This window comes from Crassostrea angulata, chromosome 7 (assembly GCF_025612915.1).
Source record: "Crassostrea angulata isolate pt1a10 chromosome 7, ASM2561291v2, whole genome shotgun sequence".
In the NCBI taxonomy this organism is placed as follows: Eukaryota; Metazoa; Mollusca; class Bivalvia; order Ostreida; family Ostreidae; genus Magallana; species Magallana angulata.
This window is the reverse complement of record NC_069117.1, coordinates 12118796-12140871: the sequence shown is the minus strand read 5'-3', so window position 1 is coordinate 12140871 and position 22076 is coordinate 12118796. Positions and strand designations below refer to the sequence as shown.

The following is a 22076-nucleotide window of genomic DNA, read 5'->3' as shown; positions in this document are numbered from 1 at the left end:
GCAGATGCACCTCCAATAGGATAAAAACTTTTTATGGAGGCATATATAAATATTTTTTTGACATTTACAACAAGCTTTCTGAGTTCTTCCTTATCTTAATACTTTTTTACATTTGAAGCAAGCACCATCATTTTAAGACATTGACAGTTCAATACACGCAGGGGAAAAAAAACCTTGACGAAAACCTCAACTGAAAACTTTAGCCTTCCTGGACTCGCTATCAGATGACTTCTAACATGATTATGGCTACTACAGGCAAGGTAATTTTATCTGAATAAAGTCTGGGCCTGTCTTTGATTTCTGATCAGATTAAAAAACATCTCCACCAGATAAGACACAGACAGAACACGCCCTTCTCCACTGCTTACAACCGCTGCTCTTCCTGCGCCTTCAGACGGGCTTATTTATAGAACAGGGAGAAGAAGAAGCATCTTCTGATCATTTACACCATTATTCCCTCCATCAGCGTTTCCGTGAGCGATGCCTCCTGCATCTGTTTCCGGTGTTGTCAGAATCCAAGCTTTGCCAAACAGACAACAGAACTTTTAACTCGGACATACAGGATATAAAAAATATGTTGGGGGAAGTCAATACTCTAGAACCCTCTATTTTTGAAAGGATAATCCCTTTTTTCTCCTCTCTTCATGACAGGCAGATTTTTTTTAATGAACAAAATGGAAGCGGTACCTAATCCTCTTAGTTTTATTAAAAATAATCTATAATATAATAAAGAACTGAAAAAATAATTAAAATTCTTTTTTCCCAATTTATCAAAAAGAAGTTGATTTCAATCATCTAGTATAGTTTCATGTGTATTTTTGCAGAGGGAGATTAAGAGATTAATCTGTTGACCCTGACATTGGATTCAAACTCCCAGACAATGAGACAATTTACAGGTAGTTCTAGAAGCAACTGGAAAAGCCTTGCCAGCAATTGCACTCCATTTACATCAACAAAGTTTGCTTTCCATCCTTACAATGTTAATTAGTTTCTCTCTTGTTTATAAATAATTTATTAAAGCAGCACACCAAAAAGAGTTATCTATGGGTGGTCCACCTTTCCTCAAAAAAGAAAGGATGAACTAACAGTCAATGTAAATACAATTAAATGTAATGCAATAAAAAAAACCAACAAGAGGCAAATTTCCTACAGAAGCATATTTAGAATGAAAATTTAACAAAAGGTTCAACCAAGGACAAAATCATGAGAGAGAGAGAGAGAGAGAGAGAGAGAGTGAGAGAGAGATTTTCTCGAACAGGATTTTAATAGCATGAAGTTTTATTTGCAGACTCCAATAAAATGAACTGCTGTTGATCATTTGCAGACTTGATTACACCTTCTTGGTGGACATCCTCATGCCCAGAACAACACAGGAAGTTGGTCGACCTTGAATCAGTTTCCAGGGCTGTTTTTTTTTTCTTGTCTCTAGTCAAATTGATAAAAACCCCATTGAAAACAGTTTTTCCACACATTATCAAAATGCAAATTTCTCTCCTAGTGTGTGTCACCCTGCTCTTGGCCCCCTGGCATAATGGTAGAGCTGTTTACTGCAACTTTTGAAGATACTGGTAGATTTTCAACAAAATACTTCTTAAAGATGAACATGCCCTGCAGCACAGATGATTGCAGTTTACAACCTCTACATAAGGAAGTTTCCCTTTAGTTGTTAATGACTTATTGATCCCGTACCCTTAGCATCTATTTCAACCACTTTAAGTTAACATGCAGTTCTAGCTGCGATAAAGTACAAACAAATTTACCTGTGATATTTTATATCTCAGTCCCATGACATAATGAAAGCAAAAATATTTCACAAATACATGAAAGCCTCCTTACCCTTTTCATTCTTTTTTTTTCTTTTTTTTTTTTTTTTGTTGGGGTAAAATAAGATATATCAGTGTACCACATGCCATTACAAACATCAAATGCCTTTATTTTTTGATTGGACAAATGAAAATGGTGAGGTCTCATATAAGGAAACAGAAGTACATTCTAAAAGAATCTTTTATATATTTATGAAAAATATTAACAATTTAATCATTTTACAAAAAATAGAGTTCCTTAAAAAAACACCCTACATAATAGCAATATAAACATACCATATATCCAGGTTTTTTTGCGACACAAAATCTGTAACAATTTTAATTTGCGGCAGACATTTTCTGTGATATAAAAAGTTTTCTTTATAGAAAATGATACAGGATATAATTTCTGCATATTCCAATATTTGCGATTTAAAAGGGGTTGCGAAAAGAGCGAGAATTACATCACCGCAAAAATTACCGAATATACGGTACAAGGACAGATAGACACAATATCAAAGAAAAACTGTATGATGTTAGTAAGAGGGGATTCATTTCTAAATCAGTAATGTAACAAAATCATATTATGTCACTACCTTAATAAAAAAACCAGAAATCTCAAAGAGAGAAGCTGATTAGGTTTGCATATCAATAACTTCTTTGATTCAAGATATTATGAAAGGTTCAGTGACATCTATAGCTGACAAGACGCTTTCCTTTCATAGATTTATGATATTTTTATTTCACTGGAATGTTGTTCATTGTTATTTGAAGGTTTTGCTTCCTGTTATTTCAACACAGTAAACTTACTGTATTGCAGGCATAGATGGGGTTTTTTATGTTCCAATACAAAACGAGTAACAATGGATTATCATCAGATCATGGCATCCTTGGCTTTTCATTATGCTATGTCAAACTTCATACATCACTGCCACTGCACCAGCTGACCCTAAGGGATGGGGGGAGGGTAGAACAAAAAATCTTCTGTGGCAGCACGCAGAAGACAGATTCATTCACAAATATCAATGACAAATTCTCTCTTTTCAATATATCTGCAGCAAAACTTCATGCTGTTGAAATTTGTGCATGCCAGATTCAGGCTTATATTATCAAGGCGGGTGAATTCTTCAGTGGAGAGTTACTTTAGAAGTTCTGAAATTTTGCCAGGTAAATTGAAATTTGGCTAAGGATGGGAAGTGGTAACGATTAGCAGCATGTGTTTCCGGAAGCATTTTTTGACGTCAGTACCATGTTTGCTTGAGAGATAGCAGCTGTTTTGTCTAAAACTTCAACATCAATAGTGCCCCCATCAAAATTAAGCTCAAAATTCTCAACGCTACGTCTTCCATTTTTCAAATTTGTATGAAGCATTCTTATCTTTTCTGAATTATTGCAACTACGTGGAGGCTTAAGTCTATGTGCTATGCATGACGCAGCAAATTCTTCAGATAAAATTTTTGTACATCAATTGTTATGCTTATTTATTACCAATACACAACTTTACACCTTTTTAAAGTTCTGCCATGGAATTCAAACACCTACAAGTTCAAACAGTACACAAACACTGTATTGGACCATGACATGATGGAAGTAGTGTAAAATAAGTGTATCATAAGCATAAATGTGAAAGAAATTTATTCATGAATGTTCAAATGAAACTCTTCCCTTAATACTGTAAATATCTAGATGAATCTGGAAGAGGACAGATCTACAGAGGCAGAATTTGGCAGGAGATTTCAGCCATAGCCTGTACTTCCTGTTGGCTTACAGAGCAGTTCCATTCATCCTGCCAGATTAGTTTTTTCATTTGCATCGGAAGAAATCATTGGAAAAGAATAAAGGGCGAAGTAAAATACATGGGCTAAAAAACATCAAAATGCATCAGATTCTCCGAACCAATCCTCCTTTCCTTTCTGTGTTATAATGTTTTTCTTCTGAGATAGGCACTTAAGAAAGATTCAGCATTTCTTTGTATGAAACTGCATCCTTTTTCTAATAACTGCTGTCTTCATTAATGAACGCACTCTGAAGATAAGTGGGTCACTAATAAACCTAGATAAAACGCTACCTCCAGGTGTGATAGAATGCCCATATTTTACTTGAAAACACATGAACTCTATTCTTGTATTCTACTGGTAATCCCCTACCAAATCCTGTTGAAATTCTAGATACTAAGGTACTGGTAGTCTATTATAGTGTCTAAATATTTCATTGTATTTTTTAAAAAATATTTTCATATTTTCACAAATACCATATATAACCTATGACCTTTGCTTAGATATGCACATGGTTAGATTCATTAAGTATTACAAAAAATTAGTTCCATAAGGATTTCCCCAGGTATGTCGGCATGCCCTAATTTTTTGTTTATTTTTTGGTGCATTCTACAATTCAATGACCAAAGACTATGCGGTGATCAATCTGTACAGTTAATTCCAAAATGGTTTTCCAATTCGAATGCCCCAAAGAATAACATTTTTAACAAAGTGTAGGCAGGTCTTTCTGGCATTTTCTTCCAGAGAATTCAGAGTGGGGAATGTAAATGCCCGACTTCTGTGGGTATCTGCTATCTTAACAGATAACTTGTATAAATCAGAAATATATGTTTTTTGTAGCAAAGCTGTTCACCTACTAATTTCTGCACTCTCTGTGTTCGGTGAATCTGAACCCCTGTCCTAGATATAAGCCTAAATAATCCAATTAAATGATTCCACACTTTATTTTTTTATTTTCATGTTAAAAAAACAGTCAAGGAAAATAAATCTCAGTTCCTTACACACCAGACACTGCAGGCATGATAAGTCAACTTTTCATCTGATGTAATGTGATAATAGGATAGAGCTATTTTCTCTACATGCCCTCCTGATAAATGTTTAATGCTAGGCTGAAGTATTTGTTGCTCTTGTTACATTATTTATGGTGTCAGAAATGCATGCTTGGCATTGGATTTTTTAAGAGTACTGAGGAACTATTATGTCACCCTCTTACGTCTTCATTGTCAACAGAGAGGCCAGTAAAATGAAAACATTTACAAGATTTATAACTACATATATGGTCAATACAGTCTGCAGGCAAATTTGCGCCTCTGTACAAGGACCACTAAAGACCCAAAAATGCAAATAGAACTACTGTGATTTATAATCCACCCACATAAATATTATATGTTAAACGACCTTAAGAAATGAAAACATAGCTTCCAAACTCCTGAATGAAATTAATGGAATTAGAGAGCTCCATTGCAAATAGATTCTTAAGAGTTCCAACATGGAAATAACATAAAAATCTTTACAGCAGAATTGGAGGACAGAAGCCCAATCAGAATTTGATGTCTTTTTTCCTGATAAGTAAAAAACTCAATCCCATTAACGGTTAATTCTAAAAGTATATATCATCATAAATGTGATGTTCTTAATCATTAAAACTGCACTTGCTTTAAAGCATATTGCATAATGAGGGCCTCATAACCCATCTATTGTTCATTAAACATAATCATTATAAGCCTAGGTTTTGTGATGGACTACATCATGTAAGATTTAAAACCAGCTTATGTCTTGCTATTTACCCATGCAGTGCACCCTATGCCCCAACACTGGTATCTAGAGCTGAGGTAAACATGTTTACAAACTACTGTCTGCCTATTGATCATGTGTCAAGAGAACTCAACATCTTCTTGTGGTTTGCGGTTGTCTTGACCATGACTGTGTAAAACCATTCCCCACTCGTTGGGACCATTAGGGAAGATAACCCAACAATTTGACTGTCTGTTCTCTTTATCATCTTCCTCAGTCAGCCAACCTATTATTTGGCATCGATTAATAAATAACTGCTTCCGGAAGGCATCTCAGCATCAGCATCTTTGCACATTACTGGAAAAGCCAATACTTGGATTCTTTTAATGATCATCATCTATGTAACATGAAAGAGACTGTAGCTTGGCTGATCTTACTGTTCCTTTACATGACCTCGTCTGGGTCTACATGGGACTGATCAGTACATGTACTACTTAGTTATACAAGCTTCTCTGAAGTTCTTGGTCAACATAAGCCTGGTAGTCATTTTGAAGCTACTTCTTAATTTATTTCATCAATGACTGAGGATTTTTCAATAAAATGACAGACTCCTTTTTTTTTTATACAAAACAATCTTAATGAGGCAATAAAATAATATTTACTTCATTAAACTATGAAAAATCTGCTATGCAGATTCTGTTAAGAGAGATAATGGATATTTTTTGATGCATCTCTACAGAGTACTGTGTATTTCTCTTCTTATTCACAGAAAATTTCGAAGTAGCTCCAACAGCTTTAGCAAGAAAATCCCCAAACTAAGAAGAAACCAATTGTCTCTCTACAATATCTACGGCACAGAAAAGCAAACGGACATAATAAGAACTTCTCAACAGGTGTATAGAGAGTACTATGGATATGATATATGATATTAATCTTAATAAAGTCAATGCAGATTTGATTTTGTGCCATTCCTAACATACTTATCTATTTACATATTATTGTGCAACGTACAAATTTTGTAGAATCTGCTTTCCGTAAAATACTTTAAATAGAAAAAAAAACCAGCCAAATTTGATGGTTTCATCAATATCCATTGGCATCAATTTTCATGGAAATATTAAAATTAACACTTTCAAACATAGGTAAAATCATGGACAATAGTCTTATAGGTACATTATGGTATCAGATGTTGTACTTCCATGAACATCGACTGAACAACTATCAGTGTTCAACCAACATTGATGAAACAGAGCACTGCTGATACCCCTTATGACATGATTTCTACTGCTGAGTGCGAGCTCACCTCTTTGCTTGGGACACAGAGTGGAGTCCCTTCCTTTACAAATCCAGCTTCCACACACACACCTACCACAATGGGGTCTCGAGAATTAAACACATATTGAGGCAGGACTCGGATTTTGCAGGGAAACACTGCTATATGTCTGAACTCATCCTGTCTCTTTTTCTTAAGTTCATCTCTGAATGCCATGAATTTATCAAACAGATGGTAAATAATGTCAGCAGTGAAGATTTTCACTCCTAAACTGTCCGCCATTTCCTGAGCTTCCCTTTCTACCCGCACATCAAATGCCAGAATCACAGCATATCTGAAAGTACAAAAGATGTACATGTATAATGAAAGGTGTAGTTTCTCTGGACTAGTGTTCAAAGGATCTTGGTTTGATTCCTATATCTTTGTCAATTTAGGCATGAATCATCTACAGGGTATGTTATTTATATGGGTTCTAGTGTCATTTTTTCTTAAAATTAGAAATTATGAAAGTGACTTGACATTAATTACAGTGCTTGGCACTGTAACAGTTCATTTCATATTTTAGAAGGATAAAAAGGGGGGGGGGAGAGGTGGTAGTGTTGATATTGAATTGTACCAGTAATATCTTTGACAATCAGAACAGCATGCACATCAATTACATAGAATGACGGTTTATTTATAATGCATGGAAAATCATAGATCATGTAAAAGAAACCCACCATCACATTTCATTACAGGATAGAAAAGTTTTTACTAATCGCTTGACACAATTATGTTTAGAACAACTCCCTAAGGCAGTTTAAAAAAGATGTGCATGTTGTGCAAAAAAGACCAGCCCCAAAACCTGAGGGTTTCACTTCAATTGGTGGCAGTCAACAATACACAGTGACAGACTAAACTGTCAAGCTGTCATTTTAAAACACCTGCGGAGGAGAATGATACTCTCTTTATTAGCAAAGTGGCATTGCAACAAAACAAATATTTCGGTCACTGTAAAGTTCATTTGAATACATATTAGCTAATATTGTGGAGCATTGAGGCAGTGGGGGAGAGGTGCAGGCATGGTTATTCAAGTGAAATCATTTCACTCCCTTATACTGCAGTAAAGTCCAGTACAGCACTGTTACCCACACAAAAAAGTACTTGGTTCTGGCAAATCAGCCAAGACAGGAAGGAAATGGACCGAGATGCAAGTCTGCAAGAAATCTGACCCATCAAGCAGGATCAATATCAAACGTCTGCTGTGGCCTCTGAAGCCAAACCCTGGTATCTTGACATTAGAAACATGCTCCCATGTTCAGGAGATATTGTGCATGTAGGGTTGTTTGATGTAATGAATACCAATTGTTTTACAGTTAATCTGGCACAAACGCTCTGATCATTGATCAGATATTCCCTTACCAAGAGTCACGTACAACAACCCATTCCCAAGCTACCAAAGGCCTTGATTGAATCGATTTTCGTTTTTTTTCTAAAGGAAACACCCAGTACAGGCGGGAAAAGCCCCCACCTTTCTTCTCATTCAATCAATGGTATGAAATGAACAAATTATTAGTTTCAGTGATGCAGCAATCTTTTCAATGCAAAGACACATGATAAATTCCCATGGAGTTGTTATGCTGATATTTAATCAATGGGGAGAAGAAAAAAAAAACCCATCACATTAAAATTCCAGATCCCCTAAAATGAATCAATTCATTTCCCAGTAGAGTACCATTACAGCATTATCAAGCTGCCATATTCTTCAAACGCTTCAAAATTTCAATTATGTGTGAATGAAGTTTTGCCAGCAATTTAATGGCTGTCTTTTCCTGCAATAAAGTAGAGGAAATGCTCATACTTTTGGCTGGAGTTTTCTATGAGACATGACACTCCAAAATAAAATGTCACGTTAGACTAAATTTGTGTCAATCAAGTCTTTGCAGCATTTGATGCCATTATCAATGGTCCATCGACATTGCTGTATAGGAAACTTGTGTGTAAAGTGCAGTGCAATAAAATGCTGCTGTTTTACCTTACAAGAACACAAAGGTGAATTTTATTCCATTTTTTTTTGAGAGTCCACTTACTGACTGTCATGTTCCAACATAATGGATGCTTTCATTATGTCCTTCTTGTGCACTGGACCAATATTAATGCCTGCATACTGTAAGACACCAAAGTTAACAAGTTAATCTATGAAAAGTTTCCTCAAAAAAGAACATTGGTATCTTCTGTTTTCTAACTGTAATAAAAGAAAGAAAGAGCAATATCATTTTCTTACTTCAATTTTTCATTAATCTTTTAACTTTTTGCACAGTTAGTGAGTTATACACAGATGCGTCGTCATAGCTCAAAAACCATACAAATCTTGTTGATTTCAAAGAGCAATGACCGAGTGACAAGCAATGAAATAGACTGGCCTATTTCATAATGCTGTTTGACACAACTACCCAAAGTCCAAGCTCTTGTTAAAATTGTTCTATGTTTCTAAGCAAGTGATGCTTACAGGTATTTTTGAAGTGCGGAGGAATTCCAGCAAGGCTTCCAGAGATCCCAGGGTGGAGGCCTGTACAAAGACCCCCCTCTCCGTCAGCTTGATACCACTCAGCACCTCTTTGAGGGCCGTAGACAGCTCCTCCTGTAAACAACAAATCAGCAATGTCAGAAATGAAAATGTAATATGACATCATAGTTTATTATTAAAAGAACAGTGCCATGTATTATAGATCCAATATTATTTGGATGAGGACCCCCCCCCCCCCTCCAAAAAAAAAACAAACCAAAAAACAAGTCCCAATAAAAGCCATGAAAACTAAATATTGAGTGTTCTTATTTGATGAATGAGAAGTCTTACAAATATCATATGTTATTTATTGGAAAAATAAAAAAAATAGAAATAAAAACTTTCTGAAGAAAATTGGGCTTGATCAAACTGGGAAAGCCTGAGTACAGGAGTACTCTATGATGTGGCCAGCTTTGGTAGATGAGATTGATTATTGGATTGAAATTGGGCAGAAACTGTTTGACATCTGAAAGGATTTATCATTCTAAATTTACGGTTAGCAAGGTTAACAAGATTTCTTCCTCTGAAACGAAAATGAAATTATGTGGTGTAAAAATAATTATTGCACAAAGTGATCCATTAGACCTTATTTTTCTCTAAATTAATGATTTTTCATTCCACGAAGTGGAATAAGGCCGACCTTAAAGAGGTCCATTACTCTATCATAAAAGAAATTAATATTTGAAATAAAGTGGGGACTACAAAGAGGTCCTTCAAAGGACTGGGAGTGAACGTCTTGAAAACTGCCGCATGAATGAAAGTCATCCCCTGATTTATGCTTCAATTACTATCAATACATCTTGAAATTGGTTCCCTTAGAATGAAAATGAAATAAAATATGACCCTGCAATTACCAAAAAATTAAAGCAATAGTAAAAAATGATGTATACCTGTAGTTACCTTAAACACTTGATATATTTATACATGACAGAAAACAACTTTTTTCCCACAAATCTTCAATGGACAATTAAGATTGAAATTGATTTTTAAAGCTTTCATGGCAAGGCTATCAGTGGCATCTATATACCACACAATCAGCAAATTACCGCCAACTTTGTAATTTATCTAATGGCCGGGGATTATACTGGTGACACGTTATGAGATTTTGGCAACATTTATCAAAAGACAAAAAAATCAAAATAACTAAATACATTCAAGTATACTATGAAAAAGCAGAAAGCAATCTATTTAAAACCGATGGTCTGAGAAGACTGTGGTTTCACCTGCCACAAAAAGTATACAAGTAACCCCCCAATTACCTGAATATATTTCCTAATTTACTTTTTTTTTATCTGACAAAGACCCTGTTTTGCAGTTTCTCTAAGTTTATATCTATTAATATGCTCTCCCAAATTTTGGAGTGAAAAAAGAATGAATGGAACACAATAGACCGGCTGAAGTGACTATTTTGAGAATGCAGACACTGATGGCTAGGGGGACTGAGTATACACGCATATGGTATTCGCAAACCAGAATACTGACACTTTTATGCTGATGCACTTTAAGTGAAATAAGAACAAAAAAATGAGAAATTGAATGTCCCCAGAAATGTGCAAATGACCGGTGGCATATATATAGGTCACACCATAGGTAGAAGAGTGCAGATGACTCCAAATTATGCAGAAATATTGACTTAACCTTTAGTCTTTAGAAAAAAAATCTAGGGCTGGCACGTTTCATTAAATTCTAATCGTGTGAATGAGAATGAACAAAATCAACACAAATCGACAGGAAATGTAGCTACCGTCCATTGATTGTATTGATTAATGTGTGTGGTTTCATTGATAAAATGGCCTGTAGACTCTTTTTACCTTAAAACATTAACATACCAAAGCAGTCTAATCAATTTCAGTTTGACAGCTGTTCAAGCCCCTAGTTCGATTTTTGAAATGAGAAAATCTAATTCAATTGCTTCACTATGTGTTTGAATTTGCAAACACTTCAAAATGAATGAATATTTGACCAAAAAAAATTCTTTTCACATTTGGGGTGTGGTAAATATGTAGAATTTTATTGTAATTTCTGTCATTCTAGTAAAATTATTTATTCTATAACAATTTATACACATCTAGAAAAAATTTACATAAATATACATGTGTAATATACTAGTACTGGGTGATAACAATGAATTGACATTCCGGGTAATTTGAAATATCTATTCATCGCTGGAATTCTTCTTTGACAGGCAATAATATGTAAATCCCTTGACAGGGACAGGTGTGCTTGTTTAAATGCTGAGTAGGCAGTTATAAATATTCTCCCCATATGGGAGATGAATTCCCAAGCAATTTGTGGCAACTGCTGTAATGGTTCCAAGATCCGTCATTGTTGACCACAGGATCAAAAGTTGTTCGGTCATTTACAGTGTAAAAATTGTTTAATATGTTAATTAATAACCAGATATAGCCATCCTTTTCAAGTCTTTACAGCCCTTAAAAAAACGTATTAATTTTTTTTTTCATGCCATCACACTGTCACAAGACATCGATTAAAAGATGAAAGTAAACCATTAATAACATTCCACCAATTACTGTTACTGATACAGAATGGCAGAGGTCTAGGGGGTGACAAAATCAAAAAGACAAAGCACTTGTGAATGGGGAAAATATGTCTTCCAAAAGTTCCCGCTAGGCTAACAGCACCAAGATCAATGACTTTCCTGCACTAACGCCCATTAGGCTGCACAAAGAGAAAAGGTTAGACTGAATAGTACTTGTACCTCATCTTGCTAAAATCAGAAAACCAACCCATCGTCACTGTGCACGCAATCTGTCTCAGTTTTGCAGTTACAGTTACATGTGCTCTGACTACCATTAAATATATACACACACTAAACACTGGTTTTGACCTTTTTGTTTCGACTAAAACCTATGACTTAATAGTGCATTAATGCAACGGAGGCAGATAAAAGTGCAGCACCAGTGCTTTAAAGTAGAAGAAGACAAATCCTTAATTTCCCCTAACATATGAAGGATGACAGTTCGGCCCTCAGAGTCCTTATCCACACTTCTAGGTTGATTTAGCAACAAGTACAACCAGCCTGCTGCCTGCAGATCCTTTTTGGTGTGCTGGGTGTTTCTTCGGTGCATTTTGTGAAATATTGTGCACTCCAAAGCGGCCGCAGTCTGTTTCAGATTCTATATCAGGGTTTCTGTGAGTTCCATGCACTTTTCAGCAAGAATTAGATAAGGCTTAACAGTTCTTCTTAGGATACATCAACATTTCATATTCAAACAATAAGACAAATAGATAAACAATAATTATCAAGCTGTTCATAAAAAACACTCTGTGTCTATATCTTTGAAATCTTATAAACTTTCTGTCAGTTTGTGCCAGCTTTTTATATAAAAAGTTGACATTATACTTAAGGATTGGATTTGAAACAATCTGATTTCTTTTAGTATATGATGTATTACCATTCAAAAGCTGAACAGCTTCAACAATAACTACAGTATCATAATCAATGACCAATACCCTTGATCCCACCTCTAGGACCCTACCTGGCACTAATCAAAATCATTGACATACTGGACATCACACAGATGACCTTGCTTTGACATTATACTCTGAACATCACTGAAATGACCTTGCTAGACATCACTGAGATGACCCTGCTTTGACATTATCCTCTGATTTAGAAAACTAGCTCAAGGTCATTACACATCCTTCATCCAACAAGCATGATAAGGATAATGTATATGGATGCTGTATAAGGCAGATAAGGCCAAGGGAATAAAACATAAGGCTAGGTCAAGAATTTTACTGTCTGCAATGACCTTGACATTTGACCTAAAATTTTGCTCCTTCCAGTCTTTTTGGAAGGTTTGAGCCACATTGAGTCAAGGAGAGACAAAATAGGGTCAGGACAAGGTTTATGTTTTTTTTTTTTTAAACTAACCAGATACATACATTTTCACAGATAACCATAATACTGAATGAGTAACTGGGTAAATATTGCCACTCCTTCTGCATTTATGTCAATATCATTTTTTAAAACCTGAAACCTATAACATTGAAGCGAAAAGGTTTCCTCTGTACCTTGTAATACTCCACTTCATCGTCCCTTTTGGCCACATACATTGGGAGGCCGGCCAGGGACTTCTCCAGCTCCTTGGCGATGATCTTTACTCCCTGGGCTGCCTTCACTTCCTTGTGATGTTCCCAGTTGGACTGCAAAAACACATTTAACAGTAAATTTCAAAAAATGTGTACTTGTACTCAATTCGGGAAACCCACATACCAAGTCTGAAGTGTGTTCTGCAGTGTTCTTTAGATATTGATATGGAAACACACGGTCAACCAACCAACAAACCGAATGACCAACAGAAACAATACAATATTTTTTTCAAAAACTGGCCTACTGAAATTTTTTCTCTTAATTACTTCTAAAAGTTCCTTAGCTTTTTGTGTTTGTTGATGATCCGTTATCAAGCAAACCTACCATAACCAATTTAATCTTAATTTCAGCACTTTATGCATTCTATTCTATAACTAACCAAGAAAGTTCTGTGAATTACTGCATAGCATATTAGATCTTAAGTATAGAGGCCAATTCCCAATTAATACATTTATGTTAACATTGTACTTAATGCAGATTATTTCCTATTGCAAGCTCTCGTGTAGTATCTTTTATCACATGTATTTGTGAAACCTCTTAAAAGGGCTATTTTACAGTTCCATGCACAAAAATCAAGTCAGTAAAGTTTTAAAAACTGCCAAACACTGCATAAAACTGCTATTAGAGAATGATTAAATTTGAAATATCACACATTACAAAGGCTGATCACAATGAACAGGATGTGTATTAACGTCTAATTCTGCATATTTTACAGTGGCTTTTTAAAGTGGTGAAAAAGACCTGAGTATTAACATCATTTCTGACTTCTGTTATTACAAATGAATGAAATCTTTCAATCCCTTATTTCATCTCTCTTTTTTTTTTATTGAAATAAGCTGACGTGCACACAGTTTTACTGATCTTTGATTGAATTTTTAAGCAAATCAGATAGCAACACAGCTCTAGTGACCAAAAGAACACCATTGAACTTTTGTTGAACAACTCATTGCAAATTAAATAAGAAAAAAAAAATCAAATCTATGCAGGACTGTGCTGATTTTTGTTTGATAAGACATACCTTGACTCGGAGCTCCTTCATTGGTTGAGGCATCAGTAGGCCCCGTATATGGGTGACTATGGGGCCCTCAGTGCCCGGCACTATGATCTGATCACCCTCATGGATGCTCCCGTTGACCAGTATCACATCAATTGTTGTTCCCAGGCCAGGCAGGGCTTTCACCTAAAAGAAAAAGAAAATTTTGTATGTAAATTGCAAAACAATTACACAGGTGTTATAAGAAAAAACACCTTTGTTTCAACATCTATTTTGCACTTTAGTTTCGATGATATTTTTTGTTGTTTTAAGTGATGTTTTAATATGAGGGCCCACATTGACTTGTGAACAATTATTTCATTAAAATTATACGGATATCCGCTTTTCTTAAATGAATTCTGTCATAACTGTCCTCCCTAATTTAGATGACTTGCTGATAAACGTCTACACCACTCATGATAAAACTAACTCCTAACCTTGACCCAGTATGGAGTGACCTTGAATGCACACGAATACTCTCCATAGTTATTCTTTTAGAGTATGATTCACAACCATTCAGCAGATTGATACACTCTGGATATGATTTAGTAGTGGTGTCAACAGACTAAAGTGGGGTGACCCCTCATTCACAAATTGTGCGAGACAAGATAAACTCAGGGGGCCAGTAGTGTCTAGATTTAACTCAAAAGCCTTCAAGAGCTCCGCAGGGCTCTCTCCCTCTGAGTCATCTTACCAGAAACTTTGTAAACTCTTATTGTAAATCAGGGGAAAGACTCCTCAAAGTGTCAAATGAGTGGGAGTTCCAGACAACTCACCTAGAAAAGAGAACAGACTTGTACCTGGAGGATGCAGCAGTATGTTTGTGTTAGAGGACCCTGATGATTATAAGCTCTGCATTTGGGAAATGACAGGAGATCTAAGGCCTGGGTCAATGTTAGCTAACTAGACAAGGCTCTAGCTACTTGTTAACATGGAAATGCTCTCGTTCCGAACAATGTCTTAGAGTACGTGCATAACAGACAAGTCATCGCTGACAACATGGATTTCACGCGCATACTGGATAGCTTCTACAACGTACAAAAATGAGGAAATGAGGTCTTCCAACACATTAAAAATACACTTTAAAGAAATTTGTGTTGATTAATGAAATGCTCCTTAAATGCACTTAATTCAGTGTAATATCAGACCTTTCTATCACTGTTTGAAGTATGTTTTGAGTTTCAAGGAAGTGTGAAATAAAGTCAATTCAATATCTATCTTTGGTACATAAAATCCTTTCAAGGTTAATGTATATTCTCTAAGTGTGGTATAAATATTGGAGTGTTATTACTGTCTCTGATTTGAAGATTGCAGCCAAATGTACTTTGATATCATATCCTAAGTACACCGGGTTCTATTCTTAATCTAGTTTGTGAATAAAATCCCATATAAGTGTGAAATATAAACAGCTCCATGGCATCATATTTCAACATTTTATGATTAAATAGAAAAAAAGAAGCATGCTTCTTTTTCTTTTTATAAACTAAACATCCATCAGACATGATTTTTCTTTAGAAATAGAAAACCTCATATCTCTGTCCAGCCTCCAATTAAAATTTGACGCCAAATCTCTGCATTCATCAGGTCTTTTCAACTCTTCTTTATATTGAGTTTATGAAAAACTTACAGAATTTTTTTTTAATGGGAGCATGCCAAACGATTTTGCCATTCAGATGGTGATTATGTCACAATGGTGGTTATAATTGTTATATTAGAGCTGGGGTTGCTATAGTACTTTGATATGCTAGTGAGGCATTATTTCTTTTTTGTTGGCTTCATTCATAAATAAGAAAGCCCTGGCTCCAAAGATTCTGTTTTACTGTACCATAAAATTACTCCACAACATATCAAATTGAATGAATGTAATCTGTGTTGGTTGATTGCAGACTGTCTATGGCAGAGGTTTCCTTTCTAGGTTGTCCTTGAGTGAACTCATTTTTGATACCGATGGAACATTATTTGATCCAGAAATCCTGGAATTTCAGCCATCCTCCCATCAGGACTACTGCTATTTCATTCATACTTGTTCCAATAATCTTCTTTATTTTCCCTGGTAGAGTAATCTTTCGGCATCAAAATACATTGGTTCCTGGTAATTGTGATTAGAGAGAGAAATTTATTGATGTTTCCTGGGATCTGATCATGGTCGACCCACCTACTAGCAACTCAAAGAGAACAGAGCCCTGTGGCGGCTAGCACACCACACCTAGCTGGATCCAAAGTCAGGGAAACGTTTGATTAATTTGATTTTTGGCATGAAGTAGACATCACTGATAACAGCACCTAGACCAAAGGAGTAGTGAACATTACATGTACTTTTTGCTCAGAAACTAATGTTCCAGAAGAAACAACAGCCTGTAGTTTGTTGTCATTAGCTTTAGAACTTTAAAGTGCAGAATCATTCTCTAAAAGCAATAACTTATCCCAATGAATAATGTTTGTAAGTAGCATTCTGCCAAGGTGATTCAACAAACTCAAACAAGATCGATTCAGGAATCTAAATGGCAGTTTGTAAATTAACTGGATACTTATCAATGAATATTTTGTTGTGAGCTAACTTGCTGAATTTTGTACTGTATCAAAATAAACCAAACTTGAATTCAATTAAAAACAAAATTTTAAAGGGACATATTTTAAATCTGTTCCAACTATTTTTCATGAATGAAACATTGAATTTCAGTCAAATTTATATAAAGGCGATCATTTAACATCCACCCATCCATCCTACTCTTGTAAATCTTGTGGCTCCTAGATTTTTATTTCTGAAAGCCAGTATTTAAATCAAAAGTCTCCCTGTGTGGTCACCATAGATTCTCTGCTAGAAAAACAATCCCCTAGTTGCTGCTTGCATGATACTGCACTTTTTGTCCCACCATTTTGTATTCTTCTTGCATGTGTGGATGTGTTGTTGAAGACTAGCCCCGATCTTTTCATCTAAAATCTGATGTGTGCAAGTCTCTGGTGTCAAATCTAATATCCTTGTGAAACAAATAAAACTGTTTCACTGGAAAACACCAGTCCCTGACTTATTGCAAAAAACCCGAAAATGGAATCAAAAAGGTTTCTATCCATATACTGATGAATTGGTGTAAAAGCAAACTAAGAAATAGAAATTATCTTTTTAATAAATGAACACACACAAAAAAAAAAACTTTTGCATGTACTTTTACCATCATTTTTATATATAAAAAAAGACACATTTCTTAACAATGGTTGAATGCAGGAAATGGAAATGTACGCAATTACTTGAAAGAAAGAGGGTCAGGGCCGGAAACAGTAGGGGCAGCTTGTCTGTGAATTCAGGTGACTTTCGGTGAATTTGAGATGAATTTTACAAGAATGAAGTAGTTGGTGTCGGCACTGGCACTTATTGAGTTTCACGAGATCAATCCCAGCGGCCACCTCTGTCAATGTAGGCTGCATGATGTTATGCCTTCACTCCATGTTGGGACATAACGTTTTACAAGAACTTCTTAAGGGCAATTTCCTCCTTCAATTGCATACTTTGACTAAATATTGCAATACCAATGAACAAATCAATACTTCAATATAATTGTAATGATCCACTAAAATAAAAAGTTGATTCTCCTGTAGGCTTCTAAGGAATCAAACCATCACCTCATGATATGTTATCTACAAACAGTAATAAAAGATGAAGACACTCCCTAATCACTGATCGCATGAGTACTATTGATCTACAGATAAATATGATTTCAATTTATAGATACATTTCCGATAACAGCTGAGATGAGAATTTAGCAAAGTCTTATAAGTATGTTAAATGCACTGGCATTTATAACAGGCACAAAGTTCACTTCAGAAAGGTGCCCCGTTTGTGAATGAGAAATGAAGAGCCAGGCGGAGATAAGATCAGATTTTAGCGGTCATCAGATAGCAGACTTCCTCTCCACAACAGACATCTTGTAACAAGCCTGCCCAGGTACTTTTACTCTATCTTGTCCCCTATCTTGCCTGTGGATCTTGTATTTGAGGTATTTTTTTAGAAAAAAAAAAGAGAAAAAAAATAATAGAGAGAAGGCTTGTATTGCCAAAAAAAAAAAAAAAAACCTCTATCAGATACTGTGAATAAAAATACTAACTCTTTGATACTGAATCTTATACTTCAGTATTTTTTTAGCACCTCTTAAAAAGTAAATATCAATATTGTGATTTATCTACCATTTATTGTTGACTTTTTAAGTGGAAAGTCAAATATGTACAAATCGTTAAAGCAAGAGAGACATTTGAAACACTTCAGAAAGCAAATGTTTAGCGTCAAATAAGACTCTAGTAAAGCGTTTGAAGTTCATTCTCCCCTTAAATAGCTGGTTCCTAAGAATTGAAAGCTTACACTGTCTTGGGTGAAAACCCACCAATACTTTGTCCTACACAACAATAGGGCAATAAGTCTTATGCAATAAATCAGATATAAACACGGAATTCTTCAATGGACATGAATAAAGGGAGGAATTCATCTAGCGAGGCTCTGGGTCTTGCACAATCTTGAGTACTGATAATGAGATTTATGAATGAAATGCTTACACCTGAGTGAAGGGGCTTGCGTAACATTTTATCAATTCATTTCCTGTTTCTTGGCTCATCAAAGTTAAAGAGGAAAAGGCTTATTACAGAGGAGGGAGATCTTAAGGCTGGGTAAGCCCACTATCTGAGTTTAGAATGAATTGATAAGGCACTATGGAGCAATTAAACTACAGCACAGGTCAGATTATTCCAAACTGGTCTCTCTCAGTGTACTGAGGAAGATTATCTCCCCCTCCCCCACCCATCACAACATTATCTATGTAACATCTGGAGAACTCCACTTCAAATTCCCATATAAACATTCTCTGCATCTAATCATGCCTTTACAATTATATTACTGTTTTACGATTTCCGCTCATTTTTTCCTGCTCATTCTCTTATCTTACATCACTCATCATGGTGTCCATCCTTAGAAGTCTTCATTTCCAAGAAGCACGCAATTATCAATATTGGTTTCAAAGATACATATCATTTTTTCTAAAAATGTATGTATAAATAGATTGACCGGACATCTTTGAGCCTAGTCCACCAGTCTGATTGACTGTACACAGGCACTGTCCCTTGATACTTGTCATCAAACATCTCTATAATCTAACTTCCGGCCATTTATATTGCATCTCATATTGCATTACCGGTATACACTTTCACTCCATAAGACAATTTAAGACTAATGTGAAAATTAATTCTAATGAATATATTGTTCAATTTATACATGACCCTAGAGGGCCCTTGATTGGTTATCACACGTGTCAAATTGATATTCAGCAATACAAAGAAAGATAACTCTTCCGTACCTCCATGACAGTGGCTTGCAGTTCATTACTGTATGCCAGTCTCTTGGCCATCATGGTTTGGGCCAACTCACAAAGTATGGCAATCAAGTTGCCCATTCCATCTCCAGAGTGGGCGGAGGTGGGCACCAAAGAGACATATTCCCTCACATTTTTATTTTCATAAAATAATGCTGCATTGATGCCCTGTAAAAGATACAATTTTTTTAAACACTAACAAGATAAATGTATACAAAAAAATTCACAGAAAAAATAATTTAGAGATTGATAGTCCAAAAATTATTTCAAATATAAATCAAATACTACATTAATATTTAACATGCAAATAATATAAATCTAATTAAAATGATCTTAGCCAACATAAAGCATGGAAATATATGACAATTTCAAGAATTATATCTGTTTAACTGTGACAATGGTTTTTCAAGTCTACCTTCCTCTTTTGGACTTTGCATTAGATAATTTAATTGTACAATAATTAACAGCAAATTTGAGTCGCTTAAATTTCTTACAGCCAGTAAAAATATAAAAAATTTTACATCCAATTAAAAATCAAACAAATTTTTTTAAGTATGAAAAATACCAAACATTCCTAAAATAAAATCAATGGAAAATATTGATCTTTTAATTGCAAAATCATTTTTTAAAGATGCATCCATCAAATATAATTCTTTTTCAATATCTTTATTTGGGAACACACACATCTAACATAACGGTAAGTCCAAAAAGTCCAAAAATGCAGTCAGTTCTGAAAAAGCTCTACCGTATATACTCGCCTATAAGTATGGTTCGCCTATAAGTCGGTTGCCTTTTTCCAGCTTTAATTTGAAGATTTTGCTGTTGACTCCCTTATAAGTCGGGTTACTTTTTCAGGACAATTGATGTACAAATACTCTCAATAAAATACCACATTTTATCATACATGTTTTGAGTTCTATAAAAAATTGTCCTTTTTTCACCCCATAATTGCTTCTTGACTATTTCTATCGTGGGTCTATGATGTTAATAACTTTTGATTTAAATGCCATTATTTTTTATAACACTAATTACAAGTTGGTAATAGCTTCAAAACAGGTATCTAAATAGATTGAAAATTTGATGATAGTGATTTATTTCCTTACTGACTGATTAGGTTGGTAATTAGCCCCTTAAACTGGGGTGTTGGCTTGTGTTGTTTTAGATGACATGACCCTTATATCTATTATCACCTTAGGTGTGAAAAACAGACTGCTTGAATTTTCTTTTTAACTTCACTGCATTTATCTGTTTATTATTTAAAAAGAAATATAACTTACTTCTCTCTTGTAAAAATTTGTTTACTATGTCTCACCTATAAGTCGGACCCCCACTTTTCACTCAATTTTCTACTCCCAAAAATCCGACTTATAGGCGAGTATATACGGTACTTAATACACAAAATAACCAATGCTTTTGTTACTAACTTGCTTTTATGGGTAATGGATGATGTGCTGTGCAATCTTAATTACAACTTAATTTTTAAGCTTTCATCAGTGCTTTGATTGAAAGCATGACTTTAATTTCATAAAGCAAGTATTATTCAGTTACCTGCATTAAAATGTAAAGTATAGCTATCAATAATGACAACTTTTTGCTGATACATGTATTTAAAAAAACAATCTTTATAAAGCAAAATTTATCTTATTTTAATCTCTTGATGTAAAACTACAAAGTCAATATTTGACAAAATTATTCTGACATTATAATACTTGGAGAAAGTGTTAATGCCTCATATATTGCATCGGGCACAGCAAAGCAATTAAGAAAAACTAAATCCTAATTATATTAAATTTCATCTTCAATCACTAGAAAAGTCTTACTTAAAATGTTGAAGCATCCAATAAGATTTTTAATACCAGCTGGCATGAATAAATTATTACAGTAAATATTTACTGTCATTTGTTTAAATCTATTTATTCACAATATTTTTACTTTCTTAATTAGCTTTTAAATCTTTCACTTGGCGTCATCTCCCCACAGGCCAAGAACTTAAGGGTGTTCCTGGTGCAAAAAAGTTAAAGACCAGCTAATTCAAATTATGCAAAGATGTAGTGGCTATTTTTAGACACTAATGATGAAGAGCTCTATATAGAGATATGGCTACTGCTGGTATATCTGGAATTATCTTTTATGTTTAGGGCTATTCTAAAAGTGAAAAGAAGATCTGATGGGTAATTTGTTTAGCCTTAGCCTCCTAAAACATCAAGACAGTACTTGTCAATAGTTCAATCTAGAACTGAATATATCATGCACTGGCCCAGAGTTCCTTTACTTCTGTTGAAAAGTCCCTACAGATGCTGTACACAAGATGAATTTTGAGATTCTCATCCCCTATTCCCTTCTGGAAAAGTCCCATGAGTAAGATGCATTCCTATACAGCAAAACTCGTTTGGTACCAACACGGATATAGCGAATTCTCAGATATTGCGAAGCTTTTTTGAGTCCC

General features: G+C 34.9%; 1 protein-coding gene across 1 annotated transcript in view; it reads right to left on the bottom strand.

The window, feature by feature from the left end:
* LOC128156939 (eukaryotic translation initiation factor 5B-like) overlaps positions 1 to 22076 on the bottom strand; it is a 50298-nt gene that overhangs the window by 6763 nt on the left and 21459 nt on the right. The window contains exons 18-23 of the mRNA XM_052819280.1: positions 19616 to 19798; positions 14265 to 14426; positions 13168 to 13299; positions 9073 to 9204; positions 8654 to 8730; positions 6615 to 6918 (exon numbers count right to left, since the gene is read on the bottom strand). Coding sequence (XP_052675240.1) covers positions 6615 to 6918; positions 8654 to 8730; positions 9073 to 9204; positions 13168 to 13299; positions 14265 to 14426; positions 19616 to 19798 — 990 coding nt within the window. The remainder of the gene's footprint in view (positions 1 to 6614; positions 6919 to 8653; positions 8731 to 9072; positions 9205 to 13167; positions 13300 to 14264; positions 14427 to 19615; positions 19799 to 22076) is intronic.